Below are 23,573 nucleotides of genomic sequence, written 5' to 3'. Positions count from 1 at the left end.
CAACCCATCAGGTGCCTCAGTTTTTGCACCAAGTTCTCCCTTGCTGGTTTAAACTGTTTTACCAGCTGTACATTTTATGCTGATTTTATGTCTTGCCGGGCACACATGCATGCATGCACACTCTCACACACACCCCACGATGTAGAATCAGCATAAAACACATGTGTATATATAGCTAGCTAGATAGAAAGATTTGTGTTATTCTGGTTTTAGCATTTTGTTGTGGCTTGTATCTTTTATGTCTCTGCCAACCACACGCAGAACTTGCTTGCAGGGGTGGTATGCAAAGGAAACAAACAAACAATTGGATAAATTTGATGAGACCAGGGAGGATGGAAGTCAGGATCAGGAATAAAGAACTTCAGAACTCTGTATTGAGATACCTCCTCCTGGAATTCTATCACACGTCTGACCATTATGCCTCATTTCTTCCATTGTGTTGGAGGGGGTCCAACTCTGTGTCTCATTCACCTTGAAACTAAAGATCAGCTGAAGCAAATTTAAGAGCATGGCAGTCTATGTACATACCATTACGGAATGCCCTGCCTGGTGACTTTCACTTGGCCCAATCTCTCTGGAGATTAAAAAGTGACTCTCCTGTGTTTTTAAGTTTTTGAGTACCCTGGATGGGTGCATATGAAATGGCTGCTTTTTTGAAGGCAACTGACTTCCTCCCTCTTTCATATAAGTTGTTATTTAGGGTGGGCACCTAATTCATCACCAAAAAAGAGGAAATTTCCTAACATTTGCTAGTTTATGTGTATTACACACACACACACACACACACACACACACACACGATAGAGAGAAGTATACACAAATTTGGATATAACTACTATAATACAAATAGAAACACATCTTGTCATACTGACCATAGGCTGCTACAGTCCCTCCCCCCAATTGCTGAGCTATTTTTGTGGCACATAACAGCACAAATGACCTTCAAGTAAGCCATTTTGGCAGTTTATACAGCCTTAGCGTCTCCTCTTGATGATGACAGACTGTGTGGAGATCCCTTGCCACCTGTCATCATTAATAGGTTTTTCTATAGCGTTGGTGGCAGATATTTCACACGAATCTATTTCTGCCCCTAAAACTGTGGAAATGCATGTATTTCTAGCAATATCTGAGAAGTATTTTCTGCACAACCACATTGCAGAGGATTTTAAAAAAATAAACCTCTGCTCGTGTATTTGGACTGCCATACACACACACCATTACTAAGGGATAAAATGGTTGGTGGTGTCAAAAGCCACCAAGAGGTCCAGGAGAATTGGTAGGACTACAGTCCTCTGTCTTTCTTCTGACACAGGCCAGCCATCAGGGATGTGCAATCTTTTCTCTCTAATTCCTAATTGCTTTGTCACCGCAGATTCCGGGTAAACTAAGGAGCTGGGCTGAACTGGGCTCCATGCAGTGGAAAAGAGTAGTTGGGAGCTGTTGTGTCAATGCCTACAATAATCTGAGTATCCCACAGAGAAACAAGGGCTTTATCAGGAATACGTCTACTGCAAACTCCTAGACAACTCTGAGAATCAATCTTTCCAGATAGGTCCACTACTCCTTTGGAAGGAAGTGGCCACTGTGAGTTTTAAATCTCACCAGGGAATGTTCTGACCACAAAAAATGAATCAAGAAAAAATCCCCCATTCTCAAATCACCATCTTCCTGCTCAGACCCAAAGTGTGGACAAGTCTATGGCTGCCATTAAAGCTATGAAGTCTTGAGACACCTGTGGCAAGGCAGTCCTAGAATGAATGTTGAGGTTCTCCAGAACCATAAACCTAAATGTCTTTGGTAACATATCCAAGACTATCTCTGTCAGCTGAGGTAGGGGAACTTATTGGAAATTGGGGTGGTCAAGATGCCACTGTCTGGGCCATGCATCTAACACCACGTATACTCACAGATAACCAGATCTTATCTTGACAGAGGCACTGGAAATGGAGACAGACCACTGCTAACCCCTCACCCTAGGCCCTCAATTTTGTTTTGTGCTGCATCAAGAAACAGGGGCAAATTTGGGAAAGCTCAGCTCCTCCAGATCATCTAACTCAGCTAACAGTGATATAAGCCAAGTCAGTCATTCAATGTGGGATCAAGTCCTGTATAAGATTTGTTTTTGTTTAATCTGGACTGATCCGGCATGTAACAGCAGTAACACCAGGACTGAGGGCAAATTGGCAGAGCAACTCCGGCCTCCTGTACTGGGACAAGGACTGGGAAATAATAGGAAACTTTGAGATATACACCTGCCCCCCCCCATTTCCTTCAGCTAGCTTATCATACCTCGACTGCCATACCCACCTCTTCCCAAAACTACTTGAATCTGAACAAAACCCCTTCCCCGTTACCCATATATTATCACAGTTGACCACCAACATGCCAAATGTCCAGTCAGGTTGAAAAGGGGAAAGGGAGGGCAGTAAATACTGTAGATTCAGCTAGGTAAAGCTAACAGATTGATCACGGTAGCAGCAGAATTGCAAAGTTGCAGTGAATTGTAAAATGCAATATATGGAATAGGAAAATAAATCAGTGCAGCAATAAGAGCGGAAGGCAAAGAGAATCCAAGAGCTTCTTAAATATAATAATCTTCAGAGCATCTCCTCCCCCCCCCAAATAAATAAATCAAGGTATAAAGTGCTCAATACCCAAAGTAGACAGGGCACAAGCGCTGAACCTGAGTGGGCAAACATTTGGCAGGGGGCAGGAAAAAATGACCACCAGGACTCACAAGAGGACTGCTGCTTGCTGGTTAATGGGATAATTTTTTTGCAATAAATAAAAATACACGCTGGTTGCATAATAATGTGTCTTAAGTATTATGTAATGGTTCCTGATTTGTAGCAGTATCAATATTGCTTTCAGATATGTTCATATTTGCGTCTCTCTCTCTCTGATGCATAGCTACTCAGTATGGCTCAATCTCAAGGTATTTACCTACAGGCCTAGTAGGGTCTGGCACTATTTATTATAAACATTTATATACCACGTTTCATTTATAGGAAAATACACCACTGGTTTCCAACATATTAAAATAATACAAAAGTAATTAAAATCAATGAATATAGTAGAACAGCAGCAAAAGCAATTCCATTGGGCACTGGCACAATACAGCTCACTAAGGGAAGTGTATTGTACGGTAATTATTAATGCAAATATACCAGCACATTATTTTTTGCTAACAGTAATATTAATTCCAGTTCAATCTAAAGATTAAACATTTGACCATTTTAACAGCTCGGTTTCTGCAGGTAACTTTATTTAGCATTTCACTCCATCACCCTGCCTCTTTCCCTTGGAAATCCATGTTGTGGATGGCCAGCTTCTGAATCACACTGATATAGCTTTCTCAGGGAACCTGTTTCCTGCTACTATGGTCATAAGAATCCTACTTGATTCCTCATTTGTATGAACTTGATTGTTTAGTGTCTACTTTGGAACTCTCTGCCTCAAGCCATGGCCCCTTCGCTGTGCTCTTTTCGGCGCCTGCTAAAAACATTCTTTTTTTAAACAAGTCTACCCAGTTGGGGCAACTTTAATCTGTTCTATTATTTTATCCTTTGCATGTTTTAACGTATGGTTGTGATTTTTTCTCGATTTTATTGTTTAATTTTTATGAACTGCTTTGAGGCTCCCCCCCCCCTTTTTACAATCAATTGGGGGATACATTTTATGGAATAAATAATAAATAAGTAGGTTTACTAGACAGCTGGTAGGGGCAGATGGCGGCAGCATGCAGACATCTCTGCTAAAACATCTGCACTTTCTACCCATAGAAACCTGGGCAAGGTTCAAAATCCTGAGCAGCTTGAGTCCAGGAAACACCTGAGCTTTTATAGCCCAGCTTCATCACTGACATCGCTTGCAAGAGTGAGGTTAATTATGCCCTGGGTTTCAGAAGCCTGACCAGCTTCAACTAGAAGTCCGTTATCTAGTGTCTCTGGTAAAAAATGTAGTATACAGACTGACAATGGGAAACACTGGCCTGTGAGTGCTCCAGTTGGAGAACAGCCTTTACCAAAGGTGTCAGGGGCTTTGAAGACACTCGAACTCAGGATGCACAGGAGAAACGTGCTAAGAGGAAGGCATGCTTGGCAAATCCACACCGTGATCAACTCCCACCCAGAAACCAATGTCCCCACTGTGGAAGGATGTGTGGATCCAGAATTGGCCTCCACAGTCACGGACTCACTGTTAAAACCGTGTTTATGGAAGACAATCTTTTGTTTCAACAGCTTAAATCTTCTTAAGATTGCCAGTCATTTTAATATACATTTTTGGTATTTTTTTTTAATGGTATCTTATGTTCTGCTGTATTTCTTCGTATAGTCTTGTGCACTGCCTTGATATTTTTAACATGAGATGGTGGCGTATAGATTTTTTTTAAAAATTATGAATAAACTCATTGGGTGGGGGGCAAATTGGACTTTGGCAGGGAAAAGTTTTGCCTCCACTTATTAGGCTACAAAAAGGCATTTGTGACAGCCACCCAAGTATTGAAAGGGAATAGTCTTCCTTCCATTATATCTGGTCGTTCTGGCGCCAGACAGAACTGACTTTAAATGTAAGACATTATCTTAAACGACTTTCTTCACCTCACTTGTTCCCACCTGTCGCCTCAGAGATATTTCACAGGTTATGCTTTTATGGGACACATATTTAAAATGTTTTAAATGTACACCTAAAACCATACCACAGGCACCAGGAAAAAGAATAGCTCAGTTGTTTAGAGCGTGATGCTGACAACGCCAAGGTTGCAGGTTCAACCAGATGGCTCCAGGAAGCCCAGAAGCACTCTAAATCTTGTGACTCCCCTGTGATTTGTATTCAGAAGTGTGTTGCTTCTGATCCTGGTAGTAGCATATTGCCATTATTTTATTTTATTTTAACTTTTTTATTCAAAATTAAAACAAAACATATTATCCAGAAACATATCATCCTTATTTCCCCTCCCATTTTTCCTCCCTCCCCCCACCCTCCCACACAAAACCCACCCATCCCCACCCTCCGGCTTCCCTCAATTCCAGTCTTTGATTTCTCTAAGAATGCTGTTTTCTGCATGTTTCACAGTTGTATAGATCCTCAAACTTTTTAGCTGATTATCATCAATAGAAAAGTTTGTGAATGTTTATTCAAAGCCAGCCAAGGAGTCCAGTTCGCTTTGTTGCATCTTCAAATACTTTGTACAGGGTTCCCATTCATGTTTAAAGTCACAGTTATCCTTGTCCTGTAGCTTATATGTCAGCATATTGCCATTATGACACGACTGCCTTCATGGCAGGCAGGCAAGCAGGCAGAACATATGCAGTATAGGTTGTAGCCCTCAATAGCCTTACCCTCCATGAATTTGTCTAATCCTCTTTTAAAGAGGATCCCACTGTTGACCATCACTACACTTTGTACAAAGTTAACTATGTACGTGCTGTGTGAAGAAGTCCTTTTGCCTGTCCCAAATCTTCCAACATTCAGTTTCCTTGGATGGCCTAATAATAACAATAACAACAACAACAACAGCAGCAATAATAATATTTCTACCCCGCCTATCTGGCTGGGTTTCCCCAACCACTCTGGGTTCTAGTATTTTGAGAAAGGGAGAAAAGCTTATTGCTTTCTTCATTTCATGTACAATTTTATACACATCTATCATGTCCACACTTACACACCAATCCCCCCCCCCCGGACTAAAAAGCCCTAGGCATGCTAACCGTTTCCCATCGGGTAGTTCCTTCAGTTCTGAGATCATTTTGTTTGCCTTTTTCTGCCTCTTTTCCCATTCTGTAATATCCTTTTTGAGATACAGCAGCCAGAACTGCTCACTGTATAACAAGCATGACCTAAACTGAACCTACTCTACGAAATATGTGCTTTGGAATCAGTTTTGGTTTTTTTAAAAGGAGTCACATATCTTTAAAATTTTGCTTCTTTTCATACTTCACGGGGTCAGGTCGCAGATGCATGCTCATCACCCACAAATCAACTGAAGATTAATCAACACAGACAAAACTTTCCCATCACCCAGGGTTCAAACTAATGAAACACCTTTCAACAAAGATGGGTCACATATTCAGCTTGGGTCATACTTGCTGTGCTCTCGCCTACAGATGTGGAAGGAAGGTAGCAGTGGGATATTGGCAAGCACAAACAGAGCTCTGCAGTCATCTAACAGCATGTGGATGTGCTCCCCGTATGCACAGTTGGGGGATCTTAATGGTCCAGAGATCCCTTTCACATCAAAGAGCCTGTGCGCATACAGTTCTAGACATGTAGAGCTTTGCTCAACCTAACATTGGCCAAGCACAAGTGAAGCCAGCAGGTGAGATCCCCCTTCACTTTCAGAGAAAATGTTTTGGAGTGAACAGAGCTGAAGCACTGGCTAATCAAGTGATGAAGGGAGCTGCATGCTGGCCACACCAGTTTGTCAAGAAGATTGTCCTCTCTTGGACTGTGTCCTCTATCTGGAGGGCTGAGTCTGGTTTAAAGATGAATAAGCCATCAGAAGAGAGCTTTCAGGGGCCTTGAAGTTGTCTGACCAGATCACTGTGTGACTAGTTGTCTGCCACACAATGATAGCTCAGTTGGTGCTGATACAGTGGTACCTCAGGTTAAGTACTTAATTCATTCTGGAGGTCTGTTCTTAACCTGAAACTGTCCGTAACCTGAAGCACCACTTTAGCTAATGGGGCCTCCTGCTGCTGCCGCACCGCCAGAGCACGATTTCTGTTCTCATCCTGAAGCAAAGTTCTTAACCCAAGGTACTATTTCTGGGATAGCGTAGTCAGTAACCAGAAGCGTATGTAACCCGAGGTACTACTGTAATGCCAAGGTTGCAGGTTTGATCCCCGTAAGGAACAACTGCATATTTTTCTGCTGCTCCAGAGAAGCGGACACGGAGCAATGGTTCCAAACTGCAGGAAAGAAGATTCCACCTAAACATTAGGAAGAACTTCCTGACAGTAAGAGCTGTTCGACAGTGGAATTTGTTGCCAAGGAGTGTGGTGGAGTCTCCTTCTTTGGAGGTCTTTAAGCAGAGGCTTGACAACCATATGTCAGGAGTGCTCTGATGGTGTTTCCTGCTTGGCAGGGGGTTGGACTCGATGGCCCTTGTGGTCTCTTCCAACTCTATGATTCTATGATTCTATATTCCTGCATTGCAGGGGACTGGACCAGGTGAGCCTCAGGATCCCTTCCAACTCTATAGTTCTGTGATTCATAGTCAGCACCTGGACAGCAGACTGAGGAGCAGAAATGTCATCTGACCTCAGCCTTCTTCACCATCGTAAGATGAATTGTATTTCTATTTAAAGTGATTATTTCTAAATAATGTATTAAACCCCAAATATCCAAGAGACTTCCTTCTTCCCTACAGAACCTTTGGCTGTTATTAAGGGTGGGGCTGGGGCTGGTAGTTCTGCTGCCCTAAGAGGTTCAGTAGTGGTGGCGGCCTGGGAGAGGGCCTCCTTAGTGGCAGCCCCTAAGCTATGAAACTCCTTCCCCATAGAAATGTGTCTGGCACCATCACTGCACGGCTTCCAACTGATGCTGAAGACACACCTCTTTGTCCTGGCTTTTGATACCGGAGCTTTGCACTTTTAGGACCCATCCTATTACTAGGACTGTTATGGGTTTTAACTTCTTTTAATACTGAGTTTTAAATGGTTGTAACTTGTCCTAAGCCCTGCCGGCGAAGGGTGCAGTAATAAGTATCACCACCATCACTTTTCAAATGCAAATGTGCATAATCTTTTGTGGCGAAGGCTTTGCTTTTTTGCTTTTTTCTGGCAATGCATAAGTGGCCACTCCAAAACCATCCCTTGTACTGGGGTTTAGTTTGCACTTTTAATGTTTGTAGAGGCAATCTGGAGTGCAGGTATTAAGCATACCCAAGCCAACCCGCAGGAGGACTTTAATCCAATCTGCCAACTGGTGCCTATGTTCCCAAGCACAGAGCTGACATGCCAAGCAATTACAAAAGCTTTCTTTTTTTGCTGCTCGGCCACCTGTCCCTCACAGCACCAAGTTAGCTCCACTGGAGTCAAACTATTGGCAGTGACAGAGTGACTAAAAGGTGAAGCGCTTTCTTTCTTTTTTATTACTCCGTTTCTTTTTCTTCGAATAAATTAGGGCAGCTGCAAAGAAAGCAACAACACCTTAAGGGTCCTTAACAGAGTTTGTTGTGCCTGCTTGCTTCACAGCTGGCTAATTACAAAGGCTGCTTCGCTTCATGTACAGCACATTGGCTGAATGCTCTGGCCCACTTCAGACGACAGCACCCTCTTGGGTCACGGGTGGGAGTGTTCAGGGGCCACACTGTGCTTGCAAGTATGGGTGATCAAGATCAGGGGTGCCCAAACTTTTTTCAAAGAGGGCCAGATTTCATGAAGTGAATATGCATGAGGGCCGCCCGAAGTTGTTGTTGTTGGTTTTTTTTTTTTAGGATTTTACTCCAAAGTTGTTACAAATTTTGCAAATCACAGTGGTCCACATGCCTAGGAGGCATTGCCTGATAAAACAAATAAATTATGTATAATGAAATGAAGAAAACGTTTAAATGGGCTATTCCTAAAAGGCCAGAAGCTTTCCTTATAGGAATAAAGTGGTACCTTGGGTTACAAACACTTTGGGTTACAAACTCTGCTAACCTGGAAGTAGCACCTCGGGTTGAGAACTTTGCCACAGGATGAGAATGGAAATTGCGCACTGGGGGCGCAGCAGCAGCGGGAGGCCCCATGAGCGAAAGCGCACCTCAGGTTAAGAACCATTTCGGGTTAAGAACGGACCTCCAGAATGAATTAAGTTTGTAACCTGAGGTACCACTGTATGTATGAACTCCATCCAAGGGCCGGTAGATTTTCATATTGTTAATTTACTTACTTCATATATTTATATACTGCTTAAAACTCAAGTCAGTCTCTGTGTGGTTTGCAAAATAACAAATACAATATGTATATATAGCAAACAATGAAACAGAGAAACTACAATGCCATAGCAATGCAATGTTAAGCAAAACTACAATAAAACAATAAGACACCCCGTCCCCCAATAAAGCAGCACGTTTTGAATATTTAGGGTCAGCTATTGCTAAGCAAACAAAGCGTTTGCCCTTGAGGAAGGCAGAAAAGAGAAATTGCTTTACTTTGAGATGGGCAAAGAATGTCTAGACATAAGTCAAGCAAAATAGCTAATGCAAAGATGTGGCCTGCTTTTGAAGGCTGAGCTCTCTCACAACAGAGCTAAACTATCCATTATTTGTTAGCCTAATACATAGGCGATCATCGTAAAGGACAAGCACTCAGTGTTTAACGGTGGTAAAAGCAAGCTGAATATAAAAGATGAATAATTAGAGATGAATATCTGCATTTCCCATTGGCTATAGATTGCAGCTTTTGATCACACATATTATCCAATCTAAACAGAAAAATTCACCCATGAATTTTGAGGAATGGCCAGAAGGTAGATCAGGAACTAGTGCTAGATCTCTAAGTGACTTGCAGTAGAAAGGGTTTGCCCCATTCCCTGACTGTGCCAATATACTGAGAACAGAAACAGAACATTGCTCCAAAACTACCTGTTTTAAAATATAGAACAATAAAATAAGGCAATGTTGATGTATCGTTCCTCACCTTTCAAAGGTAAGCAGCACCTTCTACACAGTGATTAAAGGCATAGATGCTTTACATCTCGTCACTTAAGCAAGGAACTGTAATTTAATCACAGGGTGTGGCATAGCTTAGCCGTAGTTCCTAAATCAATCCTTCCCCAGCCAATAATTGGGCTGGTTCTAATTACAGCAACGATTAATTTCCTCCATGTTTTTCAGCAATATGCAGTCACATTGCATTAACCAGAAAACAGATAACTTCTATTGTAGCAGCCCTAAAAGTCTCAGTGCATTATGTATGTTCCCGCAGAAATCTTGAATTTCTTAAGTTATTCAATTGTACTTTAGCTAGCTAACACCACCATAATGGACTGCTAAATTAGAAACAAAGAACAAATAGCTTCATGGAAGATCTGGGCAATTCTTTATCTCTGTCACACCATTACAGCTTTAGCCATTCATAATAAAAGCAATTAAGTATTCTCTGTTTAATATCTCACTGTTGTCACTCAGCAAAGCCACTTTCCCCTTCATTTAGTTTCTGGTGTTCCTTTTATTACCAATTACACAAACTGCAGTGGTTAATTTAGATTACCATAAGGCCTTGCACAGCACTATACAGTGCTTACAAGTTATTAAGATCTATCCACTCAACAAGCCCGTGGATCTTTGTACACGGCGTTAGAAGGTCTCTGTTTGCCCAGACAGTTTAAAATTCAATCTGCAATCTATAAATTATCCAGTTAGAAGTCTAGGCACAAAACCTGGCTCAAAACAAAACAAACCCTTCTTACTGTACATAAACATTGGAGAGTCCTTTGGCAAGAGGTGCTGCAGTCATGCAACTTATCACAATTAGGTGGGTTGAGCGTGGCCACCAAGACACAGAAGTCTTAGTTCAGGAAACACTGTAACATTGTCTCTGGAGAATTCATCTTTGTAATAGAGAGTGCCAAAAATCCGGGAATGGCTTTGAATAGTGCAGGAATTGACTGCGCTCTTACTCTAAAACGAGCTGCCAAGTCTCCACAAAAGACAATGCTGTTGGATTAAATTCTAAACACTTCACATTCCCATTACCTACTTGCCTGAATCGACAGCCAAAACAGGAGATGGGTAGAACATTACTTCTTTCAAACTTTCTTCCAGTGCACAATGATGGGTGCATGTGTCATCCTCATTACTGACTTTCAAGAGGAATTTAGAAACATTCCTTTTTGCCCAGACATTTGCTGGCTGAAATGCAGTGTTCCTGGAAACCTTAAAATCCTTGCCTGAGAGAATGCGATTGTTTTAAGCAGTTTTTGGAATGCTTTTAATGATATTGTTATTGAAGTGGTTTGCTGCTTGGGGCTCCTTTGGGAGGGAGGGAGGAATATACCGTAAATGGAAATGACGACGGCAACAATGGAGCTAAGTTGGAGCAATATTTTATCATTCCAAAAACCGACACCTGAAGGATAGGAATCTTCACCTTTCCTTCTTCAAAATATTCACTTCTTTTATGAAATAGGATTCCATTCAGATAGAAGGGGACTACGAGCATTAAATATGAATGCAGATGTGGGAGAAATGCAATGAAAGAGTCCTAAGGCACCAAATAGTAATTGTTTTATTGCAGCATCAGCTTCGGTGGCATCAAGTGGCCTTACCAAGCAGGAAGACAAGGAAAGTGATATGGGATAACGTGGTGCAGAGAAACAGGGAAGATATTATGGGAGAGAATCAAGGGAGAAAATCCACTCCACCCACAAGTCAGTTCCCCAAATAAAATAATCAGAGCTCTTGCTTCTTAGTGCTTGGTTTTGTTTATTTATTATGGTCCAGTCGTTCCATCGACCAATTAAATTAGCAAATGAACAAATCAGTAGTTGTGTGCATGTGTGTTACAGGAAGTTTTATCTCAGAAAGGGAATTCCTTTTTTTAAAAAAATGGGGCTTGCCACCTGCCATGCTCATAAACACCTCCATTAAAAAAAAATAACCCTCTTGCAAAATTAAACAAAGCCTCTTTTAGTCAACCCAAATTTTAACTGATTCATCTATTAAATCACCTACAAAAATGACCACTAACACGTAAAGAATATTTAAAAGATTTATTTTTTAAAAAACTGCAAAAATTAAAATGATCAGGTAGAACTTAAATCATTTTCAGGAACTGACAGGTGTAAAATCTCTGAGCATGAAAAGGATGCCCTTTAAACAAAACAAAACAAAACACCTGTGAGTGGGCAACCATTTGGGCTAAGGGGAAAAGCTTCCACATCAAAGCAGGTGATTCCAGGTAGATTTGCACCACCTCATCACTTTAGTTACCAATTAATTCCTGGCTGGTTCCTGCATGTCCTAAAGATTGGGGCACTTTAAATGAAAGATAGTGAATGAATTTTATATATATATAAATCCATGCCTGTCTGTCAAAGCAGCCAAAGAGAAACCGACTTGAAGAATTATACTTGGGCTTCTATATCCCACTGAGATGATGAGGTGGCCCTCAATCAAAACCCTCATACCGGCAGTTTCATCTTTATAAACCCAGCATTTGTCTGTCTCTCACAAAAATATGGGAAAGAATGGCACTGCTTGATGCCAACCTACTTGAGAAGTTCTCCCTCAGGTTTGATTGAAAAAAAATAAATGTGTGTCGATCACCCTTTTTAGCTATTCTAAAAGCAGACAACTTTTATATGCCTGTTGTCTTTGTCCATGGAGTTTTCTTGGCAGGGATACTGGAGTGGCTTGCTGGTTCCTGCTCCAGGTTCAAAATTGGGAAAGGAGTACAACAAGGCTGTATATTGTCTCCCTGCTTATTTAACTTATATGCAGAATTCATCATGCGAAAGGCTGGGCTAGATGAATCCCAAGCCGGAATTAAGATTGCTGGAAGAAATATCAACAACCTCAGATATGCAGATGACACAACCTTGATGGCAGAAAGTGAGGAAGAATTAAAGAACCTTTTAATGAGGGTGAAAGAGGAGAACGCAAAATATGGTCTGAAGCTCAACATCAAAAAAACGAAGATCATGGCCACTGGTCCCATCACCTCCTGGCAAATAGAAGGGGAAGAAATGGAGGTAGTGAGAGATTTTACTTTTTTTGGGCTCCATGATCGCTGCAGATGGTGACAGCAGTCACGAAATTAAAAGACGCCTGCTTTCTTGGGAGAAAAGCAATGACAAACCTAGACAGCATCCTAAAAAGCAGAGACATCACCTTGCCAACAAAGGTCCGTATAGTTAAAGCTATGGTTTTCCCAGTAGTAATGTATGGAAGTGAGAGCTGGACCATAAAGAAGGCTGATCGCCGAAGAATTGACGCTTTTGAATTATGGTGCTGGAGGAGACTCTTGAGAGTCCCATGGACTGCAAGAAGATCAAACCTCTCCATTCTGAAGGAAATCAGCCCTGAGTGCTCACTAGAAGGACACATCGTGAAGCTGAGGCTCCAATACTTTGGCCACCTCATGAGAAAAGACCCTGATGTTGGGAAAGATGGAGAAGTGGACGACAGAGGACGAGATGGTTGGACAGTGTTCTCGAAGCTACCATCATGAGTTTGAGCAAACTGCGGGAGCAGTGGAAGACAGGAATGCCTGGCGTGCTCTGGTCCATGGGGTCACAAAGAGTCAGACATGACTAAACGACTAAACAACAACAACAAAAGCAGACAACAAGCATGCATTATGAACTCATTAGAATAAACACACAGGCACTCCCTATGCACATTTTAATAGAATAAGATCAATGTGTATATACAGGCCTCCCCACACTTGTGTGTGATTGACTCTGCATTTGTGGCTGATACCCAATGGGGCTGGAATGACAGAAGGCAAGGAGCTCAACAGTGGATGGACCTGGTACCAATAATAACCAGGCACAAGTACTGTATTTTTCGCTCCATAAGACACACTTTTTTCTTCCTAAAAAGTAAGGGGAAATGTCTGTGTTTCTTATGGAGCAAATGTGTGGTCCCTGGAGCCAAATTGCCCAGGGGCGAAAAGCAGATCATGCTTTTTTTTTTTTTGAAAGAGGGAAGTGGGTGTTGAAACAAAGTCGCTGATCAGCAAGCGATCGGAGGGAGATAAGGGACGCTAGAGATAAAGGAGGCTGCCTGGGAGTGGGGAGGTAAAAGCCCATGGATCCTCAGGATTTTTGCATTGGGTCACCCCAAATTCACCATCAGATCACATAGCATTCTAATTTTCTCCCCATCTGCCTCCTGCTGTGGAGTTCTACAAGGAAAACACTGAGACTAATGACGGAGAAGCTGACAGGCAAGGCCATCAGTCCCTTAGACTAGTTGTAAGTAAGGCAGGAAGGTATATGGGGGGGGGGCTGACTCAGAGGAGACCAACATTGTTTATTTATTACTTATTAAACTTACTGGCCGCTTGCCACCCAAAAGGTCTCCAAGCGACTTCCATTGAAAAAATATGCCCAAATACACTAAGAACATAAAAGGAGCCTGGTGGATCAGGCTGATAGCCCTTAAAGTCCAGCATCCTGTTCTCACAGAGGCCAACCAGATGCCTATGGGAAAGCCGCAAGCAGGATTCGAACACAGGAGCCACTCTCCCCTCCTGTGGCTTCCAGCAACTGGTATTCGGAAGCTGTTAATGTTCCAAGGGGTTGCTCGAGAGCAAGCAGGCAAATGCCTCCCTGCTCGGCTGTGAAGCCTTGCTTGTGATGCCAAAATAAACTTTATCTGTCCAGAGCGCCACTCTCCCGTGGCTGGCTCATTCACTGGCAGAATCCGTGAGTGGGCGGTCCTTAAACCTTCCCCAGCAAAGTAGTTTCTTGACGCCCAGTCTGTGCCTCCCCTCTCGGTGCGGAAGGTTACTGCGCAAGGAGGGCATGGGTAACGGAGGACCTCTCTCCTCCCCGCTTTGCCCAGGCAAGGTGTCCTGGCACCGTCTCGCCTTCTCCGAGCCCTGAAGCTCCTCTCCACTGGAAGCGTAGTTACTCTCCTCCGCTGAGGAGGAGCTGCTTCCCACGATCTTTGGGGGCTCTCTGTAATCCATCCAGCTTTTCCCCTCTCACCCCTGAGCCAATGGCAGTTCCCTGACAGAAGTACTTACTGCCTCCAACTGTGGAGGCAGAGCCTAGGCATCTTGGCTAGTAGCCACTGGTAGCCTCTCCTCCATGAATTTTCCTCCTCCTCTGCATACCATAAAAGGTGTGTGTGTGTGTGTGTACTTATATAACACATCGATATTCCATACAGCACATTGAGAAAACCAAACCAAAACAACAGCCTTCCCCCATAACAGTGACAGAAAACATTAGCAGCATGCAAGCAACACACGAAACAACAGTCCCCCCTACAAACTAGCAGATAAAACTATAAAGCTCAACACAGACCACCCCCCTAGCCCTAAAATACGTAATTTGCAAGGGATTGGTGAAACGTCACCCTATTTGCCCTAACACAAAAGTCTCTGCTGCTGTATCTGATGCATCGAGGGTGATGGCTCTGGTATAAGACACTTTGGGAAGGTTTTGCCCTGAAAGGTGGAATATACATTTTTGAAATAAATATAAATAAATGAAAAGATACCACCTCTGCTTTTCTTTTTCTTCTTCCTGGTCTCTGTGACTCAGAAGGCAACAACTGTCTACACAAAGGCAGCCTATTCTAAGCTGCTCTCACCTAGTTTCTATTCCTTTCCTCTTACATGAATCTTTTAATATTATCAGAGACATTTTTGAAAAATGAGATCTAAGGGAGAGGCTTCACTTGCATATGCCAGCAGAGAACTAGGCTTATTAAAACTACTTGGGGTGGGGGGAGAGAGAGAAATGGAAAAACCAACAGCTCCAAAACATTCATTTCAAAGACGCTGCCTACTTTCACTCAGAGGTGGGATAATCTTTTTGGCTAATGCATGCTGTTAAGTAAGATTGTAAAGGCGCTCATCTTGCACTGTGGACCCAGCACAGAAGGCTCTGTCAGAGCAGGAGCCCTCCAGCATTAAACGACATCATATTAGAAGTTTCCATTGCAACATCACCCGACTAATGGGCAGATTAAGGCCTTTGGTATCCTTAGCAATGCACAAGGGCATTCTCAGCTGCTTTTGTCCAGCTGGTATGTACATCTACAGTGGTACCTCGGGTTAAGTATTTAATTCGTTCCGGAGGTCCGTACTTAACCTGAAACTATTCTTAACCTGAAGCACCACTTTAGATAATGGGGCCTCCTGCTGCCACCGCGCTGCCGGAGCATGATTTCTGTTCTCATCCTGAAGAAAAGTTCTTAACCCAAGGTACTATTTCTGGGTTAGCGGAGTCTATAACCTGAAGCGTCTGTACCCTGAGGTACCACTGTATATCTGTGTCTATTTATCTATCTTATCTATCTATCTATCTATCTATCTATCTATCCACAAATAATAAATTATTATTATTATTATTATCTATCTAAATTCACAGAGGGATTTAACAATCAGCCCTTCTTCCTTGGGAACTCAGGGAATTGTATCTCTCTGAGGGACATAGGGGATCGCCATAGAACTCTCACTACAGTGGTACCTCAGGTTACATACGCTTCAGGTTACAGACTCCGCTAACCCAGAAATAGTGCTTCAGGTTAAGAACTTTGCTTCAGGATGAGAACAGAAATCGTGCTCTGGCAGTGCGGCGGCAGCAGGAGCCCCCATTAGCTAAAGTGGTGCTTCAGGTTAAGAACAGTTTCAGGTTAAGAATGGACCTCTGGAACGAATTAAATACTTAACCCGAGTGTAATGGGAATTGGGGTTGCTCGTGCGTAAGTTGCCGCCACTCTTGGCAAGGTTGCCAGGTTAAACTTTTCCCTGGCTGGACAGCCCTGACTCCGCGGCTGTCTCAGTCACTGGCAGAATCCGTCAGTGGGCGTTTCCTGAACTTCTTCCAGCATAAAAGTTCTTTGACGCCAAGTCTCCGCCTAGCCTCCCTGCGTGGAAGTCTTCTGAGCAGGGTGGGTGTGGGCAGCGGAGGACCCGTGCTCTCCCCGCTGGTCTCTGGCGAAGAGTCCTGGAGCCATCTCTCTGAAGCCCTCCTCTGCCCCCCTTTCTCCCTGGTGTCACGCTGATTTCCTTCCCCAGCCGATGAGTTCCCTCTCTCCCTGCTGGGCCCTTCTCCGGCATCGCTTGGGAGCCTTGCCTCCACTCCTGGCTCCGATGGCAGTTCCCTGACACCGAGGTACCACTGTATCCTTAACAAACTACAGCTCTCTGGATTCTTTGTGACTGCTTAAAGTAGTATGATACTGTTTCGAATGTATAGTGCCAATGGCATCACAATCTTAGTGACCAAATGGGTCTGTAGGGAGGCAGGAGGCAATTTCTTAGGCATTCTGAGCTCAATACAATACAATAGTAACAAAAGCTTAACCTTGGTATGGTAACCAGTGCAATGTAGTGGTTGGTATGGACTAAGGCTTGGGAAACCAAGGTTTGGGAAACAAGTGGAGATTTGATCTCCACTCAGCCATGAAGCTCACCCTGGGTGCCTTTGAGACAGTCACAGTCTCTTAGCCTAACCTACCTTAGAGGGTTGTTGTAGGGATAAAAAAAAAAGGAAATGGTGGCAGCTTGTATCCCTTGGAGGAAAGCTGGGATATAAATGTAATAACAAATAAATTAAATTAAAGTATATTTGCAGCGAGTGCAGTTCTTTTACGTGCTGGTGGAATGATGTTCTGCTTAGTTCCCTTGTTGCTAAATTCTGAATCATCACACAATCCTGAAAATTTAGAATTCCAGCTGGATAAAAAGAAAATGCATGTTTAACTTTGCTTTGCCACTTTTTAGATATTCAGTAGAGCTGCCTCTTTCTAGACCTGCAACTCCACTTAAGTCTCTTTTGCTCTGCAGGTAAGAGAAAACATTGTGCCTAATGCACCTGTGATAAGGTGAGGGAATATACTGGCCTTTTAGGTTGTTCTACAGATCGATTCTATGCACGTTTGCTTAGAAGCAGACCACTCTGACTTCAAAGGGACTTATGCATGAGTAAGAATGCACGGCATTGCAGCTATATTCTGTAGTCTGGCTTTTCTACAAAATGTGCCAAAAAAGAAAAGAGTTTATAAGGATTTATTTGTCCAGAAGTTTACTCTGCTGATTGCTTGCTATTTTGGTGCTAATGTTAAATCTCCTCAAAAGAAGGATAGCCATATTCCAGCTGCAAAACATGTTTTATTTCACACGGGACAGGGTGGGGATAACAAGCTTGCACCAAGTAACTTCAAACCTAAATGAATTATGCAACCCATATCAATTATACAAGCTGAGCACAATTTTTCACAATTTATTTTGCTTTGGCTGTTCTTAGGGATGGATAAAGGACTAAAGTCCTATCCTTGGACCTCAGAATTTCACTTAGCCCTACTGCCGAATATTTTATCAGGCACTTTCAAGCATCTCTATGCCCAGGTGTTTTTGTTTAATTAAAAAAAAACCCATCTTGAATCTAAGTCGCTTAGGTTGTTGGGGGAGGCAATGGGCAGAAGAATACTGTTATTTGTATGTCTGAAATTTTTGGACATCTGAGGAACCAAATCCAGTAGTAATAAACGTTAATGGTTCATCCTTAACTCTAGCACTGGGAACAGAAGGATTAGAATTAATGTGTTATTTCAGCTGTGAAAGACATTGACATTTACCTTCTGTTTAAATTTATAGAGTGATTTAGGAAGGAGGCAAATTACAGTGGTACCTCGGGTTACAGATGCTTCAGGTTATGCATTTTCGGGTTGTGCACAGCGCCGAACCCAGAAGTACCGGAACAGGTTACTTCCGAGTTTTGGCACTCGCACATGCACAGAAGCACTAAATCGCGCTTTGTGCATGCACAGAAGCGCCGAATCACGACCCGCACGAGTGCAGATGCGGTGCTGCGGGTTGCGAACGTTGTGGGTTGCAAACGTGCCTCCCACACAGCTCATGTTTGCAATCCGAGGTTCCACTTCACAAAGGGGGAGACTGGAAATCACTGCAGCAAAGACTTGTCTGTACAGCTACAGGACCAGCAACCTCCCTGTCTACTGAAGTTTGGTTTATGCTCTTTGCATCTGCTAGATGGCAGTGTGAGTCACTTGGGAAAATACAGATTTTTTGAGACAAACAGAAAAGCCCATTGAAGCTTCACCTGCTTAGTATCACCCACTTTCTGCTACATGTAGTGTATTCAACCAGATGTCCAGGTCCTGATGCACTTGACTGGACTTCTAGCTTTCTTGCCTTGTTATGGGATTTCTTGGCATTGATGGCCTATAATGTGTTTTCAGAGTCAGACTCTATAGCAGCTGGGAGCTTACTGGAATCATATGAACTGTCCAGATAGCAGGTGTCCTTGTTCCACAGAGCTTTGCCCCTGGACACTCACCACCCCCTAGGGAAGACTGGAGGCAAAAATGGGACGCAGAAGGCTGTGCTGCTCTGCTATAGCTGCTGACTCCTCTTACCTGGGTTGCTTCTCTGGCGATGGTGGGGCAGCTTCCTCTTGCATTTACACTGCCTGAGGCGGCTGCTTCATGCTACCAAACGGGTGGGCCGGCTCTGATAAAGAAGTATTTCATCTTGTCTGTCCAAAACCTTCCAACACTCAGCTTCCCTGAATGATCCCAGGCTCCAGTATTTTGCAGCAAAAACCTCTCTCTTCACATCCTGAATAATTTCATGAGCAATTTTATTTCAAGTCCCTCCTTGCACACCTTATTCCTAGCTCCAAACGGTAATTTTTCTTCATGGGGGTGTGTGGATTCCTCCTCCCTTTTCAGTTGCCGTTTCCATAGCTTTTCCAGAACTGCCACAACCTTTTCATGATGAAGTTTTTCTATAGTGAACTCCTTCTCTCAGAACTTTTCATTTGACAATTGGGAGTACACTATAATTTTCCATTTCCGTATCTACATTCCAGTGATGCGAAGAGAAGAAAAGGTCCCTGGGGTAACAGCGTAATTATTGAAAGGTATTGCTTCCCCTTTTCTAAGCCCATTGACTACGAGCCAGGATTTCATTGCATTTAAAAACACTTCTATTCATGCTGTGTTATACTGTGGCTGCTGACAGTACTCAAGTCTCCCTCTCTACATTGACAAATGCAAATTTTTATCTCAAACTAAAAAAATAAATAAATCCTTCAAGTATTTAAAAAGAAGAGGAAACCTCTGACCTTTTTGTGTGTGGTGTTGGAAGTTGTACAGAAACAAAAGTGGAAGAAGCCCAGGTCTATAAGGAGATCCAGCATCTGGGATCTCAAGGCCCCTTCTCATGCGCCCAACTAATTCCACAGCAGATATAAAGATAATTGTGGCCTTTGCAGCACTGGCTGTTATGCTCATTCATGCAGATAAAATCAGCAGCACTACACTGGTCAAATGGAGGAACCATCAATTAACATTCATAATGTGTGCTAGTAAGTAGTGACCATTTCCCTGTCTTTACTCTAAACGGTAACCGCTTGCTGGGATATGTGCTAAATCCCATCAATGCCAACCAGCATGTCCAATGTCTGACAACATCTGAAGGGTCAAAGGTTGCCTCTCCCTGCATTGAGCATATCCCACTTTGAAAGAAGAATGCAATGTTGTTTTAGCTAATACTCCATCCCTCCTTTTTTCACAGCTTTTGCTAGCTATTCCCTCTTGCTCTTCATTTTGCAGTATTCAATTTGTAATATATAACTGAGCTGATATTTTTATTATCTAAAATTATGTTTGAACAACCCCAAACTTCTTTAGCAACCAAAGTGTACCATTTCTGTAGGAATATCTGGGTAAAATGTAGGCTGGAGCTACGGCCATCATGTCAGAGGAGGAAAATGCAGTTAATTATTTGTCTGTAACACAGTCTGTCTACTTACCGGTGCAATTTCATAGGCAAAAAGTCCGTATTTTTTGTCTGGTGAAACTTCATATCGAATAGCTTTCATAGACACCTAAACAGAAAAAAAATGTCACAAGTAAATTCATTTGAATGCATGTGCATAAATTTGAAATCCAAGAACATGACCATGATACATTTGCTTGCTTCTTTTAAGAAAAAGATAAGATAAAATTGCCTGTGTGTTTCATAATGGAACTTGGCATTATTACTGAGCTAGGCTTGGCTCACGTGTCTCATATGGCACACAGACCATTAAGCAGTTAGAAATGGAAAGATCAAAATGCTGCAGCTATCTGTCAAGCCAAGTATGGAATCTGAGCTCTAGATATGTTAAAAGATCTGTGTTTTGCATTTTCTGCTGCTGCCAAGGCCACGATATTTAATAAGTGTACTACTTATTCAAGTTGGTACAAGAAGTAAACTAAAGCCATTTTATTGGTCTGAGAACCAGACAACTGTGAAATAAACCTGCCCATTAAATGTGGTACTTACAATTATTTTGTTGTCTATTAACACCGTTGAGTTGTTTGTTTCAACATTGTGCAGTATTACAGAGCCGTTCCGGTTTCTATAAATGAATTCTGTATCTAAAGACGAGAGGAGAGAACAGAACAACAGTGTGAAGGATTAGGTAGAAGGTGATCCTGGAAGAAAGACCCTGTAGAGCAGGAATGGGCAAATCTGTTTGGCTCTTTACATTTATATATCTATTATTATTACCGTATTTTTCGCACGATTGGACGCACCGGTCCATAGGACGCACCTAGATTTGGGGGGGGGAATAAAGGGAAAAAATTTCTTTTCCCCCCCCCGCCATGCGCGGCGCTGGGGCGGGGGAAGCCTGAGCTTCCCCCTCCCCCAGAACGGGACCCAGAGCCATGCCGAAGCTGCGCGCAGCTTTGGCATCGCTCTGGGAGCTTGCGGGGCTGGGGGAGGAGGAAGCCCTCCGCCAGCCTCCAAACCATGTCGGGAGACAGCGGGATGGCGCGCTGCGCCTCTCCCGCTATCTCCCGAGTTTGCAGGGCTGGCGACGGGGAGGAGCCGGCTTCTCCCCGTCGCCAGCCTTCTAGCCAAGTCGGGGGACAGCGGGAAGGGCGCGCTGCGCCTCTCCCGCTGTCCCCCGAGTTTGCAGGGCTGGCGACGGGGAGGAGCAGGCTTCTCCCCCCGCCAGCCTTCTAGCCAAGTCGGGGGACAGCGGGAAGGGCGCGCTGCGCCTCTCCCGCTGTCCCCCGAGTTTGCGGGGCTGGCGATGGGGAGGAGCAGGCTTCTCCCCCCGCCAGCCTTCTAGCCAAGTCGGGGGACAGCGGGATGGCGCGCTGCGCCTCTCCCGCTGTCTCCCGAGTTTGCGGGGCTGGCGACGGGGAGAAGCAGGCTTCTCTCCCCCCCCCCCCCCGCCAGCCTTCTAGCCAAGTCGGGGGACAGCGGGATGGCGGCGTTCCACCTCCCCGCTCTCCCCCGAGCTTGTGGGGCTGGTGGTGGGGCTCTCCTGAAGCCTGCGCACCGACCCCTCTCGCTCTCCAGGCTTCAGCGAAAGCCTGCATTCGCACCATAGGACGCACACACATTTCCCCTTCATTTTTGGAGGGGGAAAAGTGCGTCCTATAGTGCGAAAAATACGGTATTATTATGCTCCTCCTCTTCCTCCTCCTGTACATTCATCGGTGTTTTCTCCTAGTACACATTTTTGCATGCAATTTCCCCTAATATAATGTGGGTTTTATGTTATTTTCATCAATATATGCATTTATATGAACACTTTATTCTACTATATGCATTTTTGTAGATATAACGTGGCCAGAGAACTGCATTGCGAAATTCAGAGAAGTGCTAAATTCAAAGGAGGGCTGTGTTACAGTTTGCCGATTGCTTTGGAAAGTGCAAACCAGGCAAGTTCACCTTTAAATTTGAACTGAATCCAATTTCTCATGACTTCCCTGCTGGAGAATCTCTGTCAATAAGAACTGGCACGTTGTGCTTGATGTGCAAATAGTCTGACCTGATATAGGCAGACTTCCTGGGTTCCTAATAGGCCCAGCCAGTGTTCGTCATGAATGTGAACTAAGTCGGAACCTCTAGGTTACACCTAGAATTTCATGCAGCATTTGGGGCACAGAAGTCAGTGTTGAAAGAGTTCCATGAAAATGGCATGTATGAACTTCTATTGCCTTGAAATGCACAACAATACTGTTTCCAGGCAATTTAACTCAAAGCAACTGGTACAGACTGAAGACAGCATTGCAGCAAATGTGATAAATAACTGTCCACTTTAAAAAAAAAAAGTTTGCAAACTACTGCCATATATACTAACAATAGCTGAATTCCTATGATCAAAACCAGAGATTTTAAACATATCTCTTTCCGCTTCCACCCTGCCTGGATTCTAGTTGACCATTCTTTTGTTGGCAGTTAAAGTGCAGTAGGATTTGTTTTCATAATCTCTAATGTAGATTCAGATTCCCACAGGGAGCCTTGAAATGTTCTCTGAATTTGTCCCTCTTCAGCCAGCCCTGCTTGTGTAATAAAATGGCTTTGTGTGTTAAGAGGTAACTAAATCCATGTTACTGCAGATGAGTAACATATCCCCGAGGGCCACAAATCTAGGTATAGTTAAAATATTTTTTGAATGTCAAGTGATTCTTTTGTGAATGCATGTAACACTATCCGCCATACTTTCCTGGTTAGAGATCCATGAAGTGGATATATATTGCTGAAATTTTAATTGCATGGCTCCACATACAATATTTGACTTGTTACCTCCATATCTCAGGAGTTCATAGTGGCATACTGTAACCTTGGGCCATAGGTTCAAGCTTGCATGTTATAAGGCTGGGATGGGGAACCTCTGCTTCTCCAGATGTTGCTGGACTCCAACTCCCATCAGTCCCAGCCAGCATAGCCAATGGCCAGAGATGATGGGAGTTGTAGTCCAGCAACATAGTTTCACCTTCACCTGCTTTAAGAACTGGGCCATTCAATAGTATTTTGTTCAGTGAAAGACTAAATTAATGTCCGTACTACAGATCAAACTGGTTTTGGCATGGTTCTACTATCCAGGAATGTCTGAGAACTGTAATTCCGTGAGACAGAACTCAGAGAGTT

General features: G+C 43.4%; 1 protein-coding gene across 6 annotated transcripts in view; it reads right to left on the bottom strand.

Moving 5' to 3' along the window:
• DPP6 (dipeptidyl peptidase like 6) overlaps nt 1-23,573 on the bottom strand; it is a 519,694-nt gene that overhangs the window by 114,293 nt on the left and 381,828 nt on the right. For all 6 annotated transcript variants that reach the window (XM_053359654.1, XM_053359656.1, XM_053359653.1 and 3 more), the window contains exons 4-5: nt 20,967-21,061; nt 20,452-20,526 (exon numbers count right to left, since the gene is read on the bottom strand). In XM_053359654.1, coding sequence (XP_053215629.1) covers nt 20,452-20,526; nt 20,967-21,061 — 170 coding nt within the window. The remainder of the gene's footprint in view (nt 1-20,451; nt 20,527-20,966; nt 21,062-23,573) is intronic.

The sequence above is a fragment of the Podarcis raffonei genome, chromosome 12, assembly GCF_027172205.1.
Source record: "Podarcis raffonei isolate rPodRaf1 chromosome 12, rPodRaf1.pri, whole genome shotgun sequence".
Taxonomy (NCBI): domain Eukaryota; kingdom Metazoa; phylum Chordata; class Lepidosauria; order Squamata; family Lacertidae; genus Podarcis; species Podarcis raffonei.
The sequence above is the reverse complement of the archived record's forward strand: the minus strand, read 5'-3'. Positions and strand labels throughout refer to the sequence as shown.